The sequence below is a fragment of the Peromyscus eremicus genome, chromosome 1 (genome assembly GCF_949786415.1).
Source record: "Peromyscus eremicus chromosome 1, PerEre_H2_v1, whole genome shotgun sequence".
NCBI lineage: Eukaryota > Metazoa > Chordata > Mammalia > Rodentia > Cricetidae > Peromyscus > Peromyscus eremicus.
In genome coordinates, this window is record NC_081416.1 from 30,118,139 (window position 1) to 30,144,386 (window position 26,248).

Below are 26,248 nucleotides of genomic sequence, written 5' to 3' on the forward strand. Positions count from 1 at the left end.
CATTATACTTGGTCCATAAACACAGCTCTAAGCCAGCCAGCCTCCTGGGAAGTACAAGTAGTGGGTTACATATCATTCACACTATGGTCAGAAACACTCTCAGCCCAGACTTGTATATAAACCCACAAATGATACCATTGCGACAAACAAAAGAGGTATTGCAAAGGAATATGAATGGATTTTTCTTCAGATGTCATTGTCAAATCATAGGAGTGGTTTCCAAGAGGAGCTTTTCAAAAGAGTACTTTTATGTATTAGTCTTGGTTTCTAAGGATTTGGGACAAGGTGCCAGAGGTAAGTGTGTTCTATGCTTGCCATCTTGGCATAGTCTACTGAAATGGAAGGGCTATGATCACGTAGTCTCGGGCAGCTTGAAGCCTGTGCCCATTAATCTGTGATTTCCTTTCCTCCTGTGTTTTTTGTTCCATCTCTGTTTTGTCTTAGGAGAAATGGCAAAACGTACCTTCTCCAGCTTGGAGGCATTCCTCATTTTCCTTCTGGTAATGATGACAGTCATCACGGTGGCCCTTCTCACCCTCCTGTTCGTCACCAGTGGGACCATTGAAAACAACAAAGGCAAGCGTCTTGGGCTCTTCTGGATGTCGTTCCCGGGCCTGTTAGATATTTCTTGATTGGTAGGCAGCGCCAATGAGAAACGGTGTCTTCCTGCTTCAGCTGTCTGTGAGCACCCAGAGATGGTGTCTCCCACTGTGCTACTTGCATTTCCTGCAATGATAGCAGCTTTTATCACATTTACCTTTGTCCACAAAGAGCCAGATAACGAACAGATATACATGTCCTCCTAACTTTTCTGTCGATGTCCTCATAGTTCAAGGTTCCTTTAAGTCTAGTAAGCTTACCTTTTGCTACTAGATCTTCAATCTTTATCTGCCCTTTGGTTGGCATACTGGGCGCAAAGTAGAAAATAACGCAAACCAACCAAACAAACCACCCTAAAACGGTAAAGGCAGATTCTCAGACTCAATCCCTACAAGGGCCAGTCGTTCTGTAAACACAGTGCACCTTATCATGACATCATATCATCTTAACTCACCTAAGTTGAGAGGGGATAGAAATTGTGCCATTTAGATATTGCCTGATTTTCTTGTTGCAATGTTGGAAGGAAGTTTGGTTTCTGAATGTGAGGTAGGCTGCATTTCCAGGTAGTATCATCGAGTCATTGATGGAGCCTCTATTTCAGGGCAAAGATACATGGCTGTTACCGAATAGAGAAGGCAGATGGGGGCTAAATGTTTTGGTCAAATTAAAGAGAGAGAGAGAGAGAGAGAGAGAGAGAGAGAGAGAGAGAGAGAGAGAGAGAGAGAGAGAGCTGGCCTCGGGTAAAGTGGCAGGGGAGCTGGGAGTCTTCTCCAGTTTTCCACTTGTAGCCTCTTCCTTTTCCACAGTGTTCCTTGCCACAGTTTGGTGCTGCAATTTCTCTGCAAACACAAAGGAGTAAGGGTTCTCTGCTGCAGTGGTGGGCAAAGCAGACTCTTGGACTGCTAGACATTAAACTGACCTTAAGACTTATCGTTGTTCTTTCAACATGGTTCCTAAAATTAGAGAGGAAGATGGAGACTCAGGAGGTTATTAGAAGCAGTATAATCTCATAGAAATGGCTACTGTGTGTGTGTGTGTGTGTGTGTGTGTGTGTGTGTGTGTGTGTGTGTGTGTGTGTTTTGGTATGGTGGTTTGGTGGTGCAGTTTAAGAAGAATTCCATATAATTTTTCATCTATTTTCACAAAATTCTTATAAAGTTCTAGTGTTGATGCCATTTTACATATCGAAACTCCAAGAATGCAAAGAGCTTGCCCTCCATCTGAGGCTTGGCCTTAGTTTGGCAGCAAAAGCAAAAGTATTGCTTTCCTCTCTGTACTATCTGATGCTGTGCAGGAGACATGTGTTTGCAAGCCTGAGACACAGTTGCAGGAATATCAGAGTCTGCTTTGAGGTTGTGTGGGCACCAGACTCATCACGTACTCTTCATGAAGTCTTAGTTGTGTCACTTCTTCCAAGTTTCAGGGTTCTTGTTTACAAACTTGAAGAGATTTTATTACCAGAGTTGTGAGGGTCCGAGCCTGAGCCCTGGAAACACTATCAAGCTATGCTTGGCCATTCATCCTTAATGGGCCAATTAAAGAGACAAACAAAGTCATAGTGAAGAGCATAAAAAGATTTATTCAATGTGGCTACAGTGGAGAGAGGAACAAATGATCAGTGACCCCTCCACCCCAAGTCTACCTGACATGAGGTTTAGTTTTATTTTTTTATTTTAAATTTTTTAATTCATTTTACTTACCAACCATAGCTCCCCCTCTCATCCTTCCTTCCAAGGTTTAGTTTTAAATAGAAGGAAAGCGGTATGTGGAATTGCTTGGTTACACACCTGGTCTCAGTTTCTTCTCTCCTGCAAGGTGCTTTGACTCATCAGGACAATATGAGATCTTGTTCTAGCAGAAAAGCTCCTGCCCCGCCCCTGGCTGGCACCACATTCCCACCCTTTTCCTCCTTAGAGCATGAAATTTCTGGGGAAATTCCAATGTCTTGGGGTCCATTGTTCCAGTGGCTAGCAGTCACGAGGAGGGACACAAGCGTCTCTTAGGAATATCTTCATCACAGTTCAGATGGTGATATCTAAAATTTTAGTTCCAAAGTTCTGGAATCTCAGAAAAAAGCCAGACATTAGTCTCTTCTCTAAGTTGTTCTAACCACCAGGGCCTGTAACACTGATATTTGATGCTGTGATTACTCCTGGCTACTGTCTGACTGTAGAAAAACGAACGAACAAATGTATATACAAAATGTCCAGCTGAAAAGAAAATCAAACTAGACAGCAGCACCGCTCTAACTCTTTAAGGTGTATTCACAAAGTTACTGCACAAAACTATACCAGGAAGCACATTAACCTCTTCTTACAATAGAGGAGAAAGTCAGAGAATAGATGAGAAAGTCAGAGAGAATTAGATTAGGCGATCTGGTAGAATTAGATTTCAAACCAAGAAGATTGGGTACAGCATTTGCCTTTTAATCTCTATATCATTTTGCATCCCCTGATATTCATATGTGTTTGTATGTTACACACACACATTTGGTATAGAATATATATTAATGCATACATACATATATTAGAATAATCAAATTGAGTTAGAATTATGTCACCAATTATGTCACGATGTTTTAAGCTGAAGGCCTCAGCAGGCTGAGGACCAAAGCAGAGCAGTGACCGTTAGACGGCATCTGTGATGAGGAATCTGGCTGGATGCAGGAATCGAGATGGATAAGCTGAGAACTGAGTGGTGGACAGCGTTTGGTGGAGCGGAGAGCATTGGGAAGTTCGGAGAGAATGGAAAAGGAAGTCCATCTCAGGGTGTGGACTTAGGAGGCTGAGTAGCAGTAACTTCTACATGGTTGGCATGGCTTGGATAGAAATGTAGGGAAGGGAAGTGGTTAGGTGACAAGGAAATGCTGGTGAGAAGTTGAAGGCGAGAAGCATTTGCCAAGGCCTTGCTTGTTCTGAAACATCACTAGTCCAAGAGCAAGATTGCTTTGATTTATGACTTCTGCTAGGCTTCCATTTCTCACTTTCTGTTTATATACAGGTGTGGGGCGTTTACCCACCACCCCCACAGTTCCCCAGAGTTTTCTTGAGTGCGAGCAGCAGGAAGTATTAGATAGAAGGATTTATTGCGGAGATAAACAGATAGAAAATAAAGGATAGCCTCGAGAGGGCCTGGAACCTATTCCAACGGGCCCGACTGTCTCTGCCCCAGGGTTTTTATAGAGACGCCAAGGGGTGGAGCAAAAGACCTCCTCCCCCAGCACAGCCAAGTGCAGACCATCCCAGACACCTGCACTCAGACCCGTGGTCTAATCATCCTCTATGCGGACCTGCTGGGTAAAGCCACAAGGAACCCGAGAACAGGCTCCCACGTACAGGTGAATTTTTTAACACTGGGTGTGGTGGCACACAGCTACAGGAAGATCTTTGAGCTCAAAGCCAGCTTGTTACATAATGAGACACTGTCTTAAGAAATAAATGAACCAATCCAAAGCCAAAGAAAACTAAAAATGAGAGACAATATTAAAAGTTTTCCTTAGGAATTTGAAACTATGTCTTCTAATTGCTGCCAGGGAGCAAGTGGGATGAAGTGTTTCTCAAATATCCTGTTCTGTTTTTAGATTCAGGAAATCTTGGGTCTTCAACCACCCAAGACCCCACGACCACCCAGACTTCTCCAATCACACACGCTCCAGAGCCTCCTCCATTTCAGAACTTCAGTGGCTACTACGTTGGTGTTGGGCGAGCTGATTGCACAGGACAAGTGTCAGATATCAATTTGGTAGGTAACTGTCTGGGCTCCTTAAATAGGACACAAAACAAGTAATTTTATTATTTGGTGTCCTTCATTCCTGATTATTACACAATCATTTCTAGCTTTTGTGTTGACATTGCTGCTGTCCAGCACTAAGAATAGTATCATATAAGGAAAACTAATTTTTAAAGTTAAATTACAAGTCCTTTTTTTAAAAAAAAAAACTTTTATTTATTTTTTTTTTTGTGGATTTCACATAATGCATTCCAATCCCACTTATCTCCCTGTCCCCTTGACTCTGCCCTCTGCCCTTTCAACTTCCCCCCAAAGCAAAACCAAATTTAAATGTAAAACCAAACCAAACAAAGAACTAAAACCAAAACCCAAACAAACAAGACAAAAAAGAAGAATCTTGTCGTGGAAGCTGTAGTGTGGTCCATTGAGTCTGTTCATCTTTACATGCTAGTGTTCATTACCATGAGTCATTGGTCTGGTTCAAGGCCTCTGGTTTCTGCCACATCACCGATAATGGGCCCTCACTGGAGCTCCTCTTGGATATCCTGTTGTTGTCCTGTGTCATGGAGATCCTGCTATTTTGATTTTTAGGTTCATCCCCTTCACATGCTCCACAGTTCATAGATTTGGTGGATGTTGGGGTGGCCAACTCATAGTCATGGTTCTGGGCCTGGGTGGTAGTTGGGCTGGTCAGGTCGCTAGCTTTCCCTCATTGTCACTACCTGGATGAGCTCTCCAGCACAGCCCAGGCCAGCTCACCCACTGCAGCCTACAGCAAGGAGCAGGTCCAGTTTTCCTGCTCTCGGGCACTCAAATCTGGGTCTCCCTCACTCATATCGCCAGGGCCAGCTCTGCTGTTTTGCTCAGGCAAGATACAGGACCCTCTCTCCCATTTGTTGTAGGGGGCCTATGAGGTAGGAGTTGGGATCAGATCTCCTGCTCTCCTGCTCTCAGGGCTGGCTCACCTGGGACCCGAACAACAGGATCAGCTCTAAGGTGCTGACCAGGCAGGGTGCAGGGCCCGCTCTCCTGTGTGCTGCAGCTGGTGTAGGGCAGGGCTAGTTCTTTTATTCTTGTGGCCCCAGGGCTGGCTCTTTCTCTCTTGCCACAGACAGCAAAGGGAGGAGGTGGGGGTCAGCTCTAGTGTGCTGCCCAGACAGGAAGGAGAGGCTGCTTTCTCATGTGCTGTAGCCGGTGAGGGTCAGGGGTAGCTCTCCTACTCTTGTTACCCCAGGTTCAGGTCTCTCACCTGCCACAGGTGGTAATGGGTGATTTAGGAAGGGCATCTTTCCCTCCCCCGTGCCACCACATGGCCGACTACAGGGAGCTAGGTCAGCTCTCCTGCTCTCATGCCCTCAGGGTTGGTGCACCTGTGTCCCAGTCCATAGGGTCAGCTCTGGTGTGCTTCCCTATATGTGAGATGCATACCCATAGTGAGGGACCATCTTTCCCAAGTGTGCATGTAGGAGTGAGCTCTCTCCTGTGGGGTAGAGCCAGCTTGCCTGTGGAAATGTCCAGTGAGGGGCAAGATCAGCCACCCCAGGGCCAGTGAAGGGCGGGGCTGGCTCAGCACAGCATGGTTCCAATGACCCCATGCTAACACAGGCTGTGGACATCACCACAGACCCCAGTTGCAGCAGGGTCACAGACCCAGACATGGCCCTGGGTCTGGATGCCACCATAGCCCCAGTGGCAGCACAGGCCACTCAGATCAGCACTGCCCAGGCAGCAGCTTGATCCCTGGGCATCAATATGGTCCCAGGTAATTGGCCAGACCCTGGGAATCCACAGTTGGTGGCAAGTGGAGCCATGGATAATGCCCCAGACCCTGGGTCATCCGCATGGCCCTCGGTGACAACAGAAGCCCTGGACATCAACTCAGACCTTGGCTGCTGTAGGGCTACTGACTTGGATGTGGCACTCCACAGCAGCCCTAGCCTGGACGACACCCTGGCCCTGAATGACAGCGCAAGCTACTCAGATCAGGATGTCCCTGGAGGCAGCATGGCCCTCCTTGCTCTCATGGCTATAGGTTGCAGCCCAGACCCCAGGCATCTGTGTGGCCTTTAGTGGCAACATGGGCCACAGACATCAATACAGACCCTGGCTGAGGTAGGACTGTGAACCCAGACGTGGTCTGGGTGTCACCATGGTCCCAGGTGGCAGCTCAGACCATCCGGACTAGCATGGCCCCCACGGCAGCGTGGCTTTTGGACACCAACATGGCTCCAGGTAGCAATCTAGGTCTCTGGCATTAGCACAAACTTTGATGTAAGTGTCTTAGGAGCCACAGACATTAATACAAACCCTGGATGTGGCACTGTCATGGACCCAGACATGGCCCTCGGCTACAACCCTGGTCCAGATGATACCATGACCCTAGTTGACAGTGCTGGTCACTCAGATTGGCCTGGCACCGGCAGCAGCACAGCCCTCAGACACCAACATAGTCACAAGTTGTGGCCCAGACCCGGGGCATCTACATGGGCCCTGGCGGCAACATGGGCCAGGGATATTAACACAGACCCTGGCCATGCCAGGAACATGGACCCAGACATGGTCCTTGGCAACAGCTCAGACCATGTTGTCACCATGGCCCCAGTTGGCTCTGGAGGCCATCCAGTTGGTATGCCCCACCCATCCCTCCCACAGCAGCATGGCTCTGGGACACCAGTGTGGCCTGAAATGGTGGCCCAGACCACAGGCCCTTGCAAGGCCCCCAGGGATGACAGGAGCCACAGACATCAACACATGCCCCCTTGGCTGTACCAGGGCCCTAGATCAAGACCTGGCCTTTGATCATTGCCCCCAGGCCCAGGCATTTCCCTGGACTTGGGTAGCCAGCAGGCCATTCACATCAGCCTGTTCCTCACCATCCTCACCTCTCCAGATTTGCATCTCTCCCCAGCCTATAAACCGTTCCATCTATCTTTCTCTTCCACCTCCCTACCTTGTACTCTCTCACCACAATGGTGACCAACTGCCCAGCACCTAGGGCTCTTAGTTGGGTCACAGATGGCCCTTGGTTGAATACTACCCATCCCACCAATAAGGGATGGCACAGAACTGTTGCCTTTCTTCTTTCCCATGCCCAGGACTAGAGATCTCTGGCAGCACTTGGTATGATGGTACCTCTGGTGCAGGGTGCAGGGCACACTCCTGGGTGATTGTGGCTCCTGCAGACCCAAAAGTCCTGGGAGTGGGGTGCCATTTGTGTCCATCTTGCAAGTTATTTTTAAAGTCAACTGATGACTTTTTGTGGGTGGATCCATACATTCTGACCTTCCCTATTTTATAGTTTTGTGGTGAGAAGCCAAAAGATCACTGAAAATTTGAGACTAGAAATCTCCCACTTGTAAAATGCAAACATATAGATTTTTTTGCTTGTTTATGTTTCCATATTTATTTATTATTTATTTATTTCGAGACAAGGTTTTGCTATGTAAACCTTGGCTGTCTTGGAACTCACTATGTAGACCAGGCTAGCCTTGAACTCATAGAGATCCACCTGCCTTTGCCTCCTAAGTGTTGGAATTAAAGGTGTGGGCCACTATGCCAGCATAGACAAGAGAGTTAAAACTGTAAATCAAGGATGGGCCAGTATCAAGCACTTCCATGAGTCAGAGGCAGCCTATTGCCTACAGCATACCAATGATGGAAATACCCACTCACCTTACTGCTTGCCTAGGGAACAAGAGCAAGGAGTTGTCTACTGGAATTTGCCCCCTTTTAGCAATAATCTTTGTGCTCTGTGGATTACACCCCGCTGTCTGTTCTGAAGAGTAACCCTGAACTGTGCACCCTAGATGAGCACTCTCATGAATGGGAAGGCAAAGAGAAGAGATGGCCATTGGAAGGCCTGGGTGTAGTTTTAATTGGGTGGCTTTAATGAGACGCTGAGAGAGTCGTAGGGTGCTCAATCTTACTTGACTTAGTCTAGAGAATGATAAATTGGCAAAAAGCTGAGTGAGGGTGGAGGAAGGGGAAACAGTGCCTTCCTTATAAAACCTTAGAAGAAAAGCTTCCCATCAAAGGCTTGGAAAGTCCCCTGAGTGGGCAGCCACCTGCTCACTCCACACACACACACACACACACACACACACACACACATACACACACACACATACACACACACACACACACACACACACACACACACACACACACACACCAAGAGTCTCACTGAACCACGGCGTCACAATGATTTTCTCTTTGTGCGCTTGAGCAGCCTCTTCTGGTATTATGGTCCCTGGCTCCTGGAGAAGTTCAGTGCCTTTCTCTCTTTTCAGATGGGCTATGGCAAAAGTGGCCAGAACGCACGGGGCCTCCTCACCAGGCTGTACAGCCGCGCTTTCATCTTGGCAGATCCAGATGGGTCAAATCGAATGGCATTTGTCAGTGTTGAACTATGCATGATTTCCCAACGACTCAGGCTGGAGGTGAGTGATGAAATGGGGAGCTGGAGAGTAGTCTGTGGGTGCCCACAAAGGGAACTCCACAAGCTTGCCTTCTCAACTAAAGAGTATCTCCTACCTTCAATGTAAGGTCTTGACAGCTTCACAAACAATTATATAGGCAGATGCCCTTCCTTATTGCAGCCTAAGTGTTCCTTTTCAAAACTTTTCAGTTATGCTGATGGCTCATCATTGTTATGAATGCAAATGTTCTCTGAAAGCTTGTTATCACCACTTACATTCACATGGATTCTCACTTAGTCATCCTTATTGGAGCACAAACTGGTCACTAACCTCTTCCCCAAGTTCTCCCACAATTGAGAATACATATAAGGAATCAGTTGAGGATTGAAATTCAGCTTTGCAATGAGGTTGACCATGAAATGGTAATGGCAGAAAGCAGGTGATGGTCACATGAAGTTGTTATGCCAGTCTGGTTATTTTTAGATGAGGTGGAAAGCTGCTTTGGTGGTTTAAAGAATCCTAGTCCTTAAACTACTGTAGAATGTGGCAGAATTTTGTTTGATCCACCCTACCCTGAATTTAGAGCTTGTGTAGACAGTTGAGGTTAGCAAAGAGGTATATAAAGGGTCCTGAGTTGTTTGAGGACAGCAGAGAAAGAGGAAGAAGGAAGAGGAAAGAGGACACCAGGCAGGAGAGGAAGGAGGGGAGAATTTAACGGCAGTTACGGGTCCCTTGTTAGTCTCCTAAGTCAGTTTCCAAGCCCTGGCCCAGAGGACGTCCTATGGTAGGTTCAGATCTGGCAGTGACTATGACCTGGGAGTGTGTGCACAGAGTCACCAGCATGAGAAAGAGAGAGAGGTGTAATGCTGACCGCAGCAGTGACCAGGCATCAGTCATGCATGCTTGTGTTCTGTCACTCCCTCATTGAATGCTTTGTTGCTGTGCTGTGTGGAGAGGTTAGTCACAGCCTGAAGGCACCATCTGATGTTGTCACTATTGGGAGTGTAGTGGAAGTCTCTCCCCTGTGCAGACAGAAGTCGTGAGTTAAGTACTTTCCTCCTCCTACACTAATGATAGAACTCTTTGAGTTGGCTCTGTTGCCATCCCCAGATAGAATCTTAGAGAAGGGGAGTCACCCTCCAAAATTAAGGCAATTATTAGTAAATGGCAGAGCTGGGTTATGAAAAACTGCATTCTTCAAAGAGACATTAATCCTAGCCCCTTTATCTGAGACAGTGTCTCATGCAGCCTGTGCAGGTCACAAAGTTACTGTATAGCTAAGGATAGCTTTGAATTTACAATTTTTCTGCCTCTACATCCTGAGTACCAGGCTTACTTGTGGTTTATGTGGTACTGGGGATTGAACATAGGGATTTCTGTATACTGTGCAAGTACTCTATTTAACTAAGAAAGACATCATTCTTTTAGAGAGAAAATTGTCCCTATCATCCACTTTCTTTAAGGTATTTTGCTAATGCTTGAAAATGACATAAGTAAAGGAGTTACAGTTCATATCCCCTATATAGCCACCATCTAGTTGAGTCTTAGGGGAAAAGACTGTAACAGAAACATACAGGAAACCATGAATCACCAGAGTACAATTCTGTAGTACTTAATGTATTTCTATATAATATTTTATCCAAAATACAGTGGCCTAAATCAATAAATATTTAGTATCTTACTTGCTCTGTGGAACTGGAATTCAGGAATAGTTTTGCTATGTGGTTCTGGGTTGGGGTCTCTTGTAGTTATGAGGATGGCAAAGAACAGATCCATGAAGACTTGACTGAAGTGGCAAGATCCACGTGCAAGGTGGTTCACCAATGTGCTTGTTGGCAGGAAGCTTCGGGTCTCCATTCTAATCCTCATGAATTCTTACAGGGTGGAAGACACAGTGATTTTTCTGACCCATTTTCAACAGTTACACACAATTACCCTGTCCTGTTCATTAAGCAAGTCCATCCATACTTAGGGTTAAGAAAATTAAGCTTTAGCACTAAGTTTTGTTTTGTTTTGAGGCAGGATCTCACTATATTGTTTAAGACTATTCAGCTCATACTTGCCCCAGACTCCCAAGTTCTGGGATTATAGACCCTTGCCACCATGCTCAAATAGGCTTCACTTCTTAAAGGAAGGAATAGAAAAGAATTTATGGACGTGCATTCTTTCAAGACTATCACAAGGAGACAAGGAGATACAGAAAGTGAGAATAAGGAAAGCATTTTCATCATAGAAATAATACTTGAGTGTGCAGAAGTCTAAGTGGTTAAAGTGCAGAGGAAATGTGCTGGTTAGATTTTTGTCAGCTGGACACAAGCTTGGGTTTCCTGGAAAGAGGGGACCTGAATTGAGAAATTGTCTCCATCTGATTGGTCCTCAAGTTTGTGGGAGCATTTTCTAGATTAATGATTGATGCAGGTGGGGGACAGCCCACTGTGGGCAGCACCATCCCTAGGCAGATGGTCCCGGGTTATATAAGAAAGCAGACCAAGAAAGCCGTAGGGGAGGGGGAAGCAAGCCAGTAAGCAGTGTTCCTCCATGGCCTCTTCTTCTTTTCCTGCCTGCAGGTTTCTGCCTTTAGTTCTTCCTCTAAATTCCCTTCATAATAGAGTACAGCTTTAAGCAAAAATAAACCATTTCCTCCACAAGTTGCTTTTGGTTGTGGTGTTTCATCACAGCAACAGAAGATGAACTAGAGTAGGGAGAGATCAAATGTAAGTGACAGAAGAAACCAAGAGTTGTAAAGGAAGGTATAGAGTCTTTTGGAGGGAACAGAAGACATCCATAGAAAATACGGGGTCATGTATGTACCTAGATGGTGCATCAGTCTTAACTATAGAGAGCCTGGGATGCTAAATTGAGTTTAATTACGTAGGTAATGTGGAATCTTAGAAAATATTTTGGTGGAGTAATGTCAACACAGTTTCACATAGGATGTTTAATTAGACAATGATGCTTTCTTTGGATTCGAATAAAGTGGAACAGGGGAGATGTCACAGATTAGTAGATTCTTTAACACAGAGACTCAATTGGTGAAAGTGGGCAAATAATAGTTATACTGAGTATGTCAAACAGAAAATTTTTTTATTCATTTTACTTACCAACCACAGTTTCCCCTCTCTCTCCTCCTCCCGCTCCCCCTACCTTCCCTAACTCACGCCCCATCCACTACTCAGAAAGGGTAAGGCCTCCCATGGAGAGTCAACAAGGCTTGGCTCAGCTGAGGCAAGACCTAGCTCGCCCTGACACACACACACATATCAAGGCTGAGAAAGGCATCCCACCGTATCGAATGGGCTTCAAAAAGCCAGTTCATGCACCGAGGATAGATTCTGGTCCCACAAACAGACCAGGCTACAAAACTGTCATCCACATGCAGATGTAACACGGATTCTAATAGGTCTTTTAATAAAAAATCTGCGGCCAGATATTGGGGTAAATGCTGAAAGATCAGAGAGACAAAGGAACAAGCCACTGCCACGTTTTACCTCTAGGACACCTCAACCTGAAAAAGCTTTAGTTCCTGTCTGCTCATGCCTAACATACCCTTCTCCACCCAGCCATCACTTCCTTCTTAGTGCTGGGATTAATGGCATGTGTGCTTCCCAAGCAAGGGCATGAGATCTCAAGTGCTAGGATTAAAGGCATGTGATTCCCAAGTACTAGCATTAAAAGTGTGTGCCACCACTGCCTGGCTCTGTTTCTCTCCTAGACTGAGTCAATCTCATGTAGTCCAGGGTGACTTTGAACTCACAGCGCCTCCGGAGTGCTAGAATTAAAGGTGTGGGCCACCACTGCCTGGCGTCTATGTTTAATCTAGTGGCTTGTTCTGTTCTCTGATCCTCAGGCAAATTTTATTAGGGTCCACAATATATTACCACATGCAGAGGTTCTGTTTTGGTCCCATGCAGACTCTCCAGCTGTTTATCTGTTTGAGTGTCTGTGTGCTCCCACAAGTTCGGGTCATCTGTCTCTGTGGGTTTCCCTGTCATGATTTTGACACCCCCCCTTGCTCCTGTAATCCCTCTTCTTTCTCTTTGAATGGACTCCCATAGCTTGGCCTGGTGCTTGGATTGTGGGTCTCTGTGTCTGCTTCCATCAGTTACTGGATGAAGGTTCTATGATGGTAGTCAGGGTAGTCACTGATCTGATTGCAGGGGAGGCCAGCAACAGTAGAGAGGGTGCCTGAAATGGTCTTCCCCTGTAAACAGAAAACATTTCATGTTATGGAGTTTTAGAAGGTGTTAGATGGCTGAAAGGAAAGTTAGGGCTTTGGGAGGGGTTGTCAACCTCTTCCTGGTAATTTCCTCTGTATCACATGAAACTGGTATTAATCCAGTGGGATGACCGTGAGACTACAAGGTGGGGAAATGTGAAGATAAATACTGTGCCATGTGTGGGAATAAACAGAATAACACAGCCTAGTACTCATGGTGAGTCAGGTACTGTTCAGAATAATCCATAGGTATAAGCCACCCTCCAACTCTTTGAAGGTGTTATTACCATGGAATGAGAAAGACAGAGAAACCAAGTTGCAGAGGATAAAGTGACTTATCCAAGGTTATGTGCCAAGGAATTGTCAGAGCTAGGATCCAAACTTAGGCATCCCGTGCCACAGGCCTTGCTCATTTCCACTGTACCATACTGCTTTTCTGAGGAGTCATAGATGCCCATGATTGACAGTGGCAGAGTCCTGAACCAAAGGCAGATGCTGGAGATGGAGAGAGGAGTACCGAGAGGCAATGGCTGGGATTCTAGCCGCTCTTAGGTCAACAGTGGCCTTGATTTAACCATCTCTTTCTACTTTTCCTCCCCTGCAATCTGAGGCCCAGGGGGAAAGGCCTTTATACCAACCCACTTAGTTTTCTTAAGTCAGTCCAAGGAAAGGTAGAAGGAAAATAAAAACAGCTAAGTACATGCATTAAGCATATTTTCAATGTGGGGTTTTAGGTCAGGTCTCCTCAGCTCTAAGACTGATGACATTTCCAGCATGGAATGGAGATAGGGACAATCTGTAAGCAGGGGGGCAGGGCAGGAAAACAGAATGCCTTTCTCCCTCTTTTGATCGTGTCCCCAAGAGTGTTAGCAGCAGAGTGGAAGAGAAAGGCGGGACAAAGAGCTGAGCAACAGACAGGACTGTAACTGCTTTGTTCTGGGCAAACACAGCCTTCCTTTCTTGAAAGTGGAACACGGTTGTCTGTAGCAGTTATTTGCAGGCATGGCTGGCATGTCAGGATTTAATTTCTTTTCCTTTAAATCTCTGTCAGAGGCTGTGGTTTAAGATGTCTGTGAGCTGTTCATTGTTCTAAAAATCTAAGATTCACAATTACTATCTTTCTTAAGAAATATATTTAATTCTAAAAATTCTAAGCTAGAGTTTATTAGGGATGAAATGAATGGAGTGGGGAGCTTTAAACTTGACTTTCACTCTTGGTCTTCTCCCATTTCTTGTCCTAGTGGAGAACTGTGAGAACATTGGCCTTCGGCTTTAATTCAGCTCTACGGTGGTCAGTCATTGATCATCTTCCCTTCTGATAAATTTTTTTTCTCAATGAGTGTGGTAGTCACTAGGGGAGTGTGGGTGTGTGTGAGAGGGATGAGGCCTCGAGACTAGAGTTCAAGTGAAACAGAAAAGACACAGAGACTCACTGGACTGGAGCTGAAGGCTGCTTGGTCAGAGGGATGCTAGTTCTAACTTGTCATTCTCTTTCCACAGTACTGCTTCTGTGAACTCAGCCTATTAGTTGGGCTTCTCTAGAGGAACAGAGCTGATATGATAGAAAATATTTAAAAAAAAATGCATTTTATTCAATCACCTTTCTTTGAAATAGTAACAACAGTTGTCTCCCAGTTGAGAGGCTGAGAATCTGGTGATCACTGGGTCCCCGGGGCAGGGAACCTCAGCAGTGGAAGTAGTCAGTCCCACAATAGCTGTCTCAGACTAGAGAGACTGAGAACTTGGTAGTTTCTGGGTGTCTCTGCAGTTGCAATCTGTCACTGAAGTCCTGTAGGGTTCTGGAAGAGCCACTGGTCCTCAGTCAATGATAGAAACCTGGGCACACTGGTTCTAAGGTCAACAGAAATCTGTAGCAGCAGCAACAGGGTAAATTCATTAAGCAATTTGAGGAAACAGTGAAAAAAAATTTCCTTGTCTGGCATGCTATCCAAAGGCTCTGCTCACATTTGGTGTAGGTCTTCCCAGATAAATTAAGGCAGTTAAGACAATTCCTCAATTGAGGCTCCCTCAGGAAACTTCTTCTTCTTCTTCTTCTTCTTCTTCTTCTTCTTCTTCTTCTTCTTCTTCTTCTTCTTCTTCTTCTTCTTCTTCTTCCTCTCCTCCTCCTCCTCCTCCTCCTCCTCCCCCTCCTCCTTCTCCTCCTCTTCTTCTTCTTTAGATTTATTTATTTTATTTCATATGAATGAGTGTTTGCCTGTATGTACATATGTGTACCATATGTGTACAGTTACAGAGGCCAGAAGAGGGCATAAGCTCTCCTGGAACTGGAGTTACAGACAGTTGTGAGCAGCCATGTAGGTGCTGGGAACTGAACCAGGGTCCTCTGCAAGAGTATCAAGTGCTCTTAACCACTGTGCTGTCTCTCCAGCCCCCTATTCAGGCAATTCTAATTTGTGGCAAGTTGACATTAGAAACAGCCATCACATATAGTAACTTTGGGGGCACATTAAAAACAGCCATCACACATAGTAACTTTGGGGGCATGAATAGGTTAACGAGGCAAAATACTTCACATGGTCTTCCGTTTTGCTGTAATGACCACAAAATTGGGGCAAGACAGACTGGTAGAACTCTTCAGTTAAGGAAGAAGAGGAAGAAATGGGTATGTCTGCATGGTAAATATGTCATAGCACGTACGCTCCTACCCTGTTGGACCAGTGGTATGCTAAACCTGGGCTGCACTGGCTCATGAGAGGCACTGTTGATGGTTGCTTTGTGATTAATACTTCTAAAAATTTATTATTATCTCTCTTCAAAATTTTTTATTACTACTTAAACAATTAATGATTTTTTTCCCCAGGCCAATCACTGTTTCCCCTCCCTCCCTCCTCTCGCCTTCGTCCCTCCCCCACAATTTCCACCCATTCACTCCTCCTCCCTTTCCTTCAGAAAAGTTCAGGCCTTCCATGTGTATCAGCAGCAAGTCTAGGCATCTCATCTTCTATTAAGGCTGGATGAAGCAACCCAGCAGTGACTGACACTTTTGTGGTATCATTTTAATGCCACAGAGAAGCAACAGTAACAGCAAATGTCAGATTGGCGGCAAATAAACAGAATCATGATTAGCTACTCAGCAACATTACTGGTTTTTTTCTATATTTTCTTGATGTCTGTGTGTGTGTGTGTGTGTGTGTGTGTGTGTGTGTGTGTATTTACATATACATATGTGTATGTTCACTGGCTGACGAATGTAATGAACATTTACTAAAGTTCTTTTAACTAGTGCTGAACAATGAAATTAAAAAACCTAGTGGCTCCAAGCAGAACTGATCTGGTATGATTGTGGTGAGTTTCTGTGTGTTTAAAAGCCCCCAATGGCAGAGCTACTCACTCATGTGCCTAGCATGCTAGTGCTGGCAGGATGGTTCCTTCCTATGCGGGTCCTCCACCAGATTCCTGGAGTGACCTCACACAGTAGGTGGTTTCCTGTAGACCAACAAGTGCAACAGTCTGTGTCAGAGAACAGAGGATTCCTCATCTTGCAAAGTGAGACTAAGGACTTTGCAGAGTCTGTTCCCTGTGTCTGGGATGCTTTTCCTGGAGGTAGCATAAGCAGCTTCTTTTCTTTCCTCTAAACACCTGTCCAACAGAGGCTCTCTTTAGGAAAATCTTTCTTTACTGCTATTCATCATTTTCCTTACCCTGCAATGTTTTCCTGCATAGAGTTCGTCACTATGTGGTCTAACAGTACATAATTACTTTTGTATTTCTCTTTCCTTATAATAAAACACCTTCGAGGTTCAAACTTACTATATTTCTGTCTGTGAGAAATATTAGATTTTGAAAGAGGAATAGATAAGAGTTCTGGCTAGAGAGACTTGGACCTGGAGTTTGGTGTCTGCTACTCCTTAGATAAGCAGGGAAAATTAACTTTTGTATATCAGTGTTCTCAGTTGAAAAACGAGGTTAGTAATAACTACTTTGGGGGTTGCTATGAATATTTTAAATAATATAGTGTACATAAAATATCTAGCTAATGCTATGCTAGCACATAGCAAGACCCTACAAAATGTTAGCGTCTGCTGCCATCATTGCACTTGTTACTGTGATGAGCAGCTTGGAGGGAGGGGCCATCAGAAAGGGAAGTGGGCGGGCCAGACCAGTGCTTGAGCTCTTCAGAACCCTCTTTCCTGCTGAGATGCTATAGGATTCTTTTTAGTTCTATGTTTTGCTTCCCTTCAAGGTCCTGAAGAGACTACAGAGTAAATATGGCTCCCTGTATCGAAGAGACAACGTCATCCTGAGTGGCACTCACACACACTCAGCTCCATCGGGATTTTTCCAATACACATTTTTTGTACTAGCCAGCGAAGGGTTCAGCAATCGAACCTTTCAGTACCTGGTGTCTGGCATCGTGAAGGTAGGTGGAGAGCGCCCTGGTAGCCGCGGTTTACCATTCTCAGGGATGCTTCAGGACTGGTTTAGTGTGACACAGAGGAATTCCCTGGAGGACTGGGGTCTGAGTTCACTTTTGGTACCTACCTTTCTTCCTCTTTCCCGATGTTACCAGAGGCTGGTCTGTGTCTTTACAGGGTTTTTCTTTTCTTTTCTTTTTTTTTTTTTTTTTTTTTTTGCCTTTCAGATTTAGTCTTTCTCTTATTTTTTTTCCCTACAAAATTAAGTCCACATGCAGAGAGTCAGCTGACAAAGGCAGGCTTTTCTTTACAATATTTTTATACTGTATTTAACAATGTGTTAAAGGTTTATGAAATAAATGTCATGGTTTATAAGGAATACTAATTATAAAAGAACCCAGTGAAGTAGATTGGGAAATATATACTATACACCTTAGTGGGAGTATAGTTTGTTTTGTGAACTTTTGTTTTAGTATGTGTGAGTTAATATATACTAAGTTGCAGTAAAAATGTCTACTTCACTGTGGCTCCCAGCTAAAAATGACTGAAAACAAAGAGGACGATGAGGTTGAGGGGAAAGTTGAATGCTTGTATGATAATACATTTTGTTCCAGAGTGGTAGGCGTCAAGTCTTCCATTTTGGCCCTAAAATGTAAAATTTTTCATGAACCCAGCAGTCCGCAGAGCCCAAGAGATGAACCTCTCGTGGGGTGTGGTTTTTAAGTACCAATCATCCTTACCATAGCACACTTCCCTTATTTCAACCTCAAAGGCCATTTCTACTTACCTCCAGAATGATACTGGCCCTGTGATTCTCCAGTCTACCTATAGTCGGGGCACATTAGAAACAATGGAGGCTGTGTCAGTGAGGTCTTCTGTTGGTATCATCTCCACAAAGATGCATAAACTTGCAATTCTTTGTTTATTTTTTGAACTTTCAGAGCATTGAGATAGCACACACAAATCTTAAACCAGGGAAAATCTTTATCAACAAAGGAGATGTTGCTGGTGTGCAGATCAACCGAAGCCCCTCTTCTTACTTACAGAACCCAGCGTCAGAGAGAGCGAGGTGAGTGGGAATTATCAAGATAGCGTGGCTCTATCTTCTTCAGTGAACAGCAGTAAAATCTAAGGTCAGAGTTGGTAAGTCGTGGAGTGCAGTGGGATCCCAGGAGAGTATTAAAGAAAACAGCTCTGACATGTTTGTCTCAGGCAAGAAGAAACAAGAAGTGAATGTAGAGACAGACATCAATTCTTTTTACCCTCTCCACACACAGTTGTCTGTGGGAAACCCTGTGGAGGCTTGAATGATGGTGGGCCCTGCAGAGAGCTATTATTTTCTACTGTGTAGCCTTGCAAGACTTCTCACCTCGGTTTGTAGGGTCTCAGTTTCTTTGCCTATAAAATGGAGACTTCAACGTGCAAAGCACATCATTTGATGAGCAGGGTTTATTCTATTTTATTTTAGTATGTGTTGTTCAGAAGCGTCATCTTAGCCTACCTGAGCTGAGCAAGGAAGGATGAGAGAGAATTTGGGGAAAGAGCCAGATATAACACAATCACAACTAAATGGAGCAGCCAGTGGACATGAGGGCTCTGTGTTTTTTAGAGTGATGAACCAGGCTTATGAATGATGAGAAGACATACATGGATACTGTGGCAGCGTACAGTGACATTTCACTTCTAACTCGACTGCTTCACAGCTTACATTTGCGTAGTTTCCAAAGCTACTTATTTTTAGAAGTTATAATCTGACTTCCTTTGAAAAGTTGGAGAATTCTGAAGTTTCAGGTCTTGACTGACCTTGGTTTGCAATCTCTGTGTCCTTCTGAAGAGAGTCTATTGAAAGTTGATATTAGTGGACATTTCAAACGCAAATCCTGTTTGTAAGAAACACATCCATGTTATATAGCACCATGCATATGGTATGAAAAAGTATTTTATCTTCTGTTAGTTGATCTAGTGCCCCTCTCACTGATCATAATTGTAAACTACTTATTTAGCTGAGGAATGAGGTATTGGCTGCAGTGTAGGGCGGCTCTTTACTGTGGAGTTCACTAAGAGGCATTAAATTTTATTTATTTATTATTATTTTTTGTGTGTGTGCATGTGCGTGTGTACATGCACACATGTGCATATGTGTGCTGAGAGCACTCATGCCACAGCACGTATGTGGCAGTCAGAGCACAACTTCTGGGAGTTGGGTCTCCCCTTTCCCCTTTGTGAGTTCTGGAGACCAAACTCATGTCTTCAGGCTTGCCTGGCTAGCGCCTTTATCCACAGAGCCATCTCAACCCACCCCTATTTTGTTAGTTTTTCTGTCTGCTTCTATTGTCGGTGTTCTATTGACAGATACTGTCAGTCAGTCTCTAACATAAACTGACCAAGTGTCTTTGTTTTGCTGACAGGTATTCTTCAAACACAGACACAGAAATGGTAGTCTTGAAAATGGTGGATTTGAATGGAGAAGATTTGGGCCTTATCAGGTAATCCATCCTCTTTCCCTCCCTCCCTCCCTCCCTCCCTCCCTCCCTCCCTCCCTCCCTCCCCCCCTCCCTCCCTCCCCCTATATTAGTGTCTTTTCATAATTACAGAGAGAATAAAAAGAGACTAGATGAGCGGCATTAAGTGCTGAGAATTAGTTGTGTGGTTAGAAGTTCAGCCTTGACATCAGGCACAACTGAATTCAGCCATGAGCCCTTGGACATGGTTCTTAGCCTCCAAGGGCTGAGCACATCACTTGTGAATTAATGAATAGAAGGATGACTCAGGTGAGGGATTTTAGTGGTAATCTCAGCATGTGTGCATTTGTCTCATGATAGAAAGACCAGTAAAGTTGTTTTGTTTTGGTTTTCATGGTGCTAGAGATGGAGCCTGGGGTCTTAGGCTGCACCCCTAGCCTTTAAGGTTTTGAGACAGGATCTTATTATATAGCTCGGGTTGGCTTAAACTTGCTGTGTAGCCCAGGTTGGCCATGAACTAGCCATCCTCTTGCCTCAGCCTACTAAGTGCTGGTGTGTGCTATCATGGCTAGCAAGATAGTAAAATGTTATTGTTTATCACTTTATCAAGATCTAAACTGTCAACTTCTGTGATATATTTTCCTAAAAAAATAAAGTTTAATGAAGGACAATGCCCACTAGGGATAGAAGCTGAGATGACATCACCCAAGGCTGAAGAAGAGGAAAAATTGCAGCTTAGCCCAGATTTTGACACAATTTTGTGATAGGGACATCATGCAGGAAAGCATACCTAGTTTTCTTTAAAGAGAAGGCATTTGTCTTCATATGCCATTCTGCTCACTGCAATTGAACTGATTTCGTAATTGAGTAGGTAGTCTAGCATTGGTCTAGACACCTAGACCTTTGGACTTATAAAAATGCCCTCAGAAAGTTTCTGGGAATGCTTGGTGCTATAGTCAAATGTCTTGGGTTACCTCTGGGCTGTCATATTCTCATCCATGTGACTTTAGAGATCCATTATGTGACTGTTTTCTCTCAAACATACTATGGGCTAACATGAGTCCTTCAATAGACTCAACAGGAGGTAAAATAGACAAATGACCATAAGATAAAGAAGATGGATCAGAACTGTTGTGTTCATTAAGGAATGATGAATGAATTAATGAATTGTGTTCATTAATGCTGCAAGGCATTGGGAAATATGGCACTGGGTTATCTCAAGAGCATTTCTTGAACTGAACTAGGAAGGAGTCAAGGATTTCTCAGGGAGACTTGAAGAACAGTGAGTTGGGTTAGCGTGTGTGTCCAGGACAGGCTGTGGAAGGGAAGTGAGCTTCAAACTCTAGTTGAAGAGCATGTTGGTATGAACTGTTTAGGAGAGGATGGGCACAAGAACATGCACCTCTAATTACTTTTACAGAGTAACCCACAATTGGCGGGCAGGGGGCCTTGCTTTTACTCTTTCTGTTTAGCACTTGACTGAATGATTGAAGTCATTTTCAACTTTCTCTTACTAGTTCTGAATCATTCAGCAGTGGCACCAGGCAACTAAAACAGCTAGCTTTGGGTCCAAGATGTTCTGTGCTGCTTTATACATCACTCTATTGCAGATCTGGAAGTCCAAGGTCAACTGTCAAGCTTCTCCATCTGCTATCCTTGACATCCTGCATTAACTTACCATTGTTTCCATGCTACCATACGCTCTTCTTGATGTAACTGTTCCTGCCCCATAGTGATAACTGTCCTTTGAGTACATTAAAAATGATCAAAAACATGATCATAGACATATCCACTCTTCCCATAGAACCTGAAGCCCACTGATGGGAACAGAAGACCTTTAAGTAGCATAAAATACACATAAAATGATTGGGCTAAAATGCTAGTAATTATGTAATTAAATTATAACTGGCTTCCATGTTTAGAAAGGAATCAGTATGGGTCTTTTTTAAAGGAATTTGACCCTGTCAGAAAGCTTGGAGAACATTTCCCTGGGGAGTTAACAACGGAACTGAAAACTGAAGACTGTTAACTGGCAAAACGGAGGACGTGAGGGATATTTAGCGTGCGTGGAGAAGTGCATGCTGTCCCATTGGAACAACTGATAGGCTATCTTGATGTCCAGAGACCAGAGGACAAAGGGACAGGGTGTGTGAGACAGAGTCACAGATTAGATACAAAGTAAAGATTTTTTTATCTTGGCCAGGGTGGTAGCGCATACCTCTCATCCCAGTACTTAGGAAGCAGTCCAAAGTTTCAGTCTACATATTGAGACTTTGTTTCTAAAAGCCAAACTAAAAACAAAACCAAAATAAAAGAGCAACAAAACCAGGAGAAATTTGGGGTTAAGACCAAGAGAATGGAAAATCATTAAAGCATTTTAATCTGAGGTCGGGGACTGTTGAAGAGTTAGGAAGAGTGGGGACCTGAGCAAGGAAACAAAGTTGTATGAGTCAAACCGGTCCCCAAGCCACACAAAATTCCGTAACTGTTAGCCTCCATTGCTCTGGCTGATCCATGTAATATTTCTGTTCCCCGCCCCCACCACCAAGCAAAAGCACTAAGTGATATTCCTCCAGACAGAGAGAGCATGTTTGGGGTGTTCTGACCCATGAATTAAAATACAAAGTACGCGGCATACGTGAGTGAAATCTACTTGACAGATTCTGGAAGTCACGCCTGTCTGTCTATCATTCAGTGCAGGAAATAGGACTGAGAGAAATCCTGATGTCAGAGCATGTGAGCGAAGAAAAGGAAAACCATGTTTTTTCTTTTTTCAAACAAAACACAAGGGGATAGCCTGAGTGCCAGTTCTGGAGAGTGACAGGACCAATCCTTCCTGCCACGCATGGCTGGGCGTGGCAGAAGAGACATTTGGATTTCTCTCAGGCATGATACAAGGGAACAAGCTTGAGTTTGCCTTCTTTCCCTTTGCTGCAGTAGAGTGCACCCTCTTCCCTCCCTCCCTCCCTCTCTTCTCTTCCCTAGTGCCCCCATCCTTCCCTAGCCCCTCCCCTTTGTTAGCCCCTTTTCTTTCCTATCCCCCTTTCCCCGCCTTTCCCTCCTGTGAACGGTTGCTCCTTGCCTTCTATTTTGTGTTTTGCAAATCCTTTAATTCTTACAAAAGGGACCTGGTAAGAAACATTTTAGAAACAAGAGTATGAAAGTGTGAAAGCCCTTGGAATATATGAAAGTGTGAAAGCCCATGGAATAATTTGTGTAAGAACCTTGCAAAGTCCAATGTGTGGAAATGCCCAAATGATGTGGCCTTGTAGGACTCAGAGACATGGCGTGTTTGTGTAAATCTTGAGTGTGTGAGTTATATATGGCCGTCTATGGTCATGACTGTGTAAGTCACAGCGCTTAATTAATTGTCTGTTCTCAGTGGCACTCTGTTTTATACCCTGTCTCCTTCCTGCTCTGTTCACTTGATGTCACTCAAATAGTGAATGCTAAAATTTCAGCGGCAGGCTTTTCAAGAAACCATTTTTAAAATATTGAAACAGGGTCCCATGTATAGTGCTGTCCTCAAACACACGATGCTCCCTGCTCAGGTTCCCCAGTGCTAGGAACACAGGCATTGGCCACCATGGCTTAGTTTACTAACCGGTCTCCGTCTTGTCTTTTTTTCCCCTCCATTTCACATCATGCTTGTTTCTCCGCCAGTGTTATCTCTGCTTCGGGAAGCTCTGATCCCTGTCCCTCTGGGTCCTTCCTGTCCTGCCCTTTCTGAGTTGCTCGGAAAGTCACCACTGGCTCTCTGCCCGGATCTTCCATCTGGTCTTTGTTCTTCTCCAGTGAACTCAAGATGACTGTGTGCCTCCTGCTAGGCCTGGTACATCTTCTTGGAAAGGGAAGGTACTTGATAAGGCCTCTCAGATGCCAAAGTAATAACCCTTGACCGATACCACACCCCGTGTCTCAGCTTTGGAAAACAAAACCATAAAAAGCATCTGGCAGAAGACCTTGAACTTACTTGATTGTGGAGTACCTGCAAAGTTCTTAACCAGAAGAAATCTGTGGGGTTATTTCTTTTTCCAATCCAATTTTTGTTTTTCAGCATGTGAATAAAATGTGTTCACTATTTAAAAAAAAATGAAAAATTTAGGAATGTAGACAGGAAAAATAAAAAACAACCATACAATTATCCCACCATAAGCCCACTGTTATCTTCCCATACAAAAACAATTGTAAACAGATACAATGTGAATGAAAGAACATGTACTAGGGTGATGCTTATTTGCTTTCACTCGCTAAACACTAAAACTTTAAAATACCATGAAAAATATCAAGATGCTACGTTCTCACTCTGAGATGGTCAAACAGATTGCTGGTTGCTTGTTTGATTTTGTGGCAAACCCTCTTCATATCTCAAATACTTTTTGGCCTCAACATCTGTGCAGTTTTATTAAATATAATTAATTCAGCTCTTTGCAGGGTAGAAATCTCAATGTATTTTTAAAAATCATTTTTCAATCTTTGTTCTTTTGTTTGAGGGTGCTGCTTAGAAACTTTTTTTTTTTTTTTTTTTTTTTTGAGACAGGGTTTCTTTGTATAGCCTTGAGCCTTGGCGTGCGCCACCACCGCCAGGCCATTTTTGTTTTATATCTGACAATCTCTGTCTTCCCACAGGTGGGTTCAATCTGTTTTCAGATATCGATCATTCTACATCTGGCCTTTAGTGTGTCTTCCACTGTGTGTGATTTACTTCTTGAATTCAATACTTTGTTCCTGTCCCATCTCTCACTTTTGGATTGGTAGAGATTTAAAGGCTGCTTTTACAGGGCAGATTTTAGTTTTCAGTGATACCACCCGGGGTGACAGTGTCTCTTGTTTCAGAACACCTAACCAATCCCCCTTAATAAGCCAGAAGTACTTCTCTAGCCCTGGTCCTGTTATTTTAGCAGTGACATTGTTCCAGTACTGGCCAGAGCTTCCTGTTATTTAAAAGACTTTCATAACCATACAGTTTTCAAAATGTAAACTCCAAGGAAAAAATGTTAAATAAAAATCATCTGTTAATCTTGAGGATTGGGGTTAACTTCTATGATCATTTTGTGGCATAATCATTTAAACTTTTGCTAAACATGCTAGAAATTCTTTACTTTATAAGGTGGGATTTTATTGTATTTTAAGTTTTGTTTATTTTTTTCATTTAGCAATACCTTCTGTTTCAGTATTAATGTTTTTTATATTACCATTTTAAAATTATTTCATAATATTTCATAATGCATTCCATTATATCTTGCAATTCAAGTGTAAACAACACATTATGTGGAAATATACTTGATTAGTCATCGGGGTAACAACTCTTCAGCAAACTGCATTTGCCAGAGATTTCTCTCAGCTATTTCCTTGAATTTGGAACCTTGAGCCAAAGGATTTCTCTCAACTATTTCCTTGAAGTTGGAACCCTGAGCCAAGAGATTTCTTTCAGCTATTTCCTTGAAGTTAGAACCCTGAGCCAAGAAATTCTCAGCTATTTCCTTGAAGTTGGAACCCTGAGCCAAGGGAATACTTAACTTTAAAGCTTTAACTATGCATTGCCAAAGAGCCTCTGCGAAGGTTCCCTTCTTTAGGCCCCTGCTGTAAAGGTGAGCAGACTGTTGTTTCTCAGACTCCTCCTAGTCCTGGTGGTGTCACCCATCACAATGCTTGCCCAGAAACAGACTTAGGAAAATCAAAGCGCTATTGTTTTCCTTTGAATTTCTACAATTCCTAGCTAGGTTGAACTGTCAAAGAACACTATTGTTGATGCTTTCCTGTTTTTCTTTTGTCCATGTCTTGGTCATACTATGAAGGTAGAGTTTTGTTTGTCCTTACTTCATGCAGTCCGCCCCAAAAGTGTCTCCCCAATATCATTACAGCAAAGACCTTTCTTGGGCAGGATCTTTGAAGAAAGAGATGGTTGAGAACATTCATCTCTTCTTGGGTGCAGTGATAGTGAAATACTTCTGAGGATGCTATCCACCAGTAAATCCAGAAAACCTCCTTCGGCTGCAGTTCACTGTCTTTTCTCTATCTGAGCATTTTAGAAAGATTCAGGTTCCATTTGGGTTAGATTATGATCCGAGTAATGCTTCCAGCATAATTCAATGAGATATCTTTTCTTCTCTTTCCCCAAAATTTTCCAGTGGGGTGAGCTAAGAAGGATTATAAGGAGGTGACCCAGGTACGTTCATTACAATGATTTATGTCAACTATCACAACAGGCAGAACATGAAACTCCAGTAGCTTAACATAGTGAAGGTTTGTGGAAATCTAGAGGATTGGTTGGTCCATCTGCAATCATGTCATTAGTCAGAACTGTTCACATGCCCCACCCTTCAAGTCGGCGTGGGAAATTGATGTGCGTATGGGTATTTAATAAGCATCCAATCTCTGCCGCTAGAGGGCAGAGTTTCCTCATTTAAGCATTTCATGCTCATCTATTGGTTTAATGTACGTGGG

At 43.8% G+C, this 26,248-nt stretch overlaps 1 protein-coding gene across 2 annotated transcripts in view; it reads left to right on the forward strand.

Moving 5' to 3' along the window:
• The first annotated feature begins 449 nt into the window (after nucleotides 1-449).
• Asah2 (N-acylsphingosine amidohydrolase 2) overlaps nucleotides 450-26,248 on the forward strand; it is a 70,084-nt gene continuing 44,285 nt past the window's right edge. For both annotated transcript variants that reach the window (XM_059247328.1, XM_059247336.1), the window contains exons 1-6: nucleotides 450-576; nucleotides 4,181-4,341; nucleotides 8,619-8,768; nucleotides 17,168-17,344; nucleotides 18,281-18,408; nucleotides 19,748-19,825. In XM_059247328.1, the coding sequence (XP_059103311.1) occupies nucleotides 450-576; nucleotides 4,181-4,341; nucleotides 8,619-8,768; nucleotides 17,168-17,344; nucleotides 18,281-18,408; nucleotides 19,748-19,825 (821 nt within the window). The remainder of the gene's footprint in view (nucleotides 577-4,180; nucleotides 4,342-8,618; nucleotides 8,769-17,167; nucleotides 17,345-18,280; nucleotides 18,409-19,747; nucleotides 19,826-26,248) is intronic.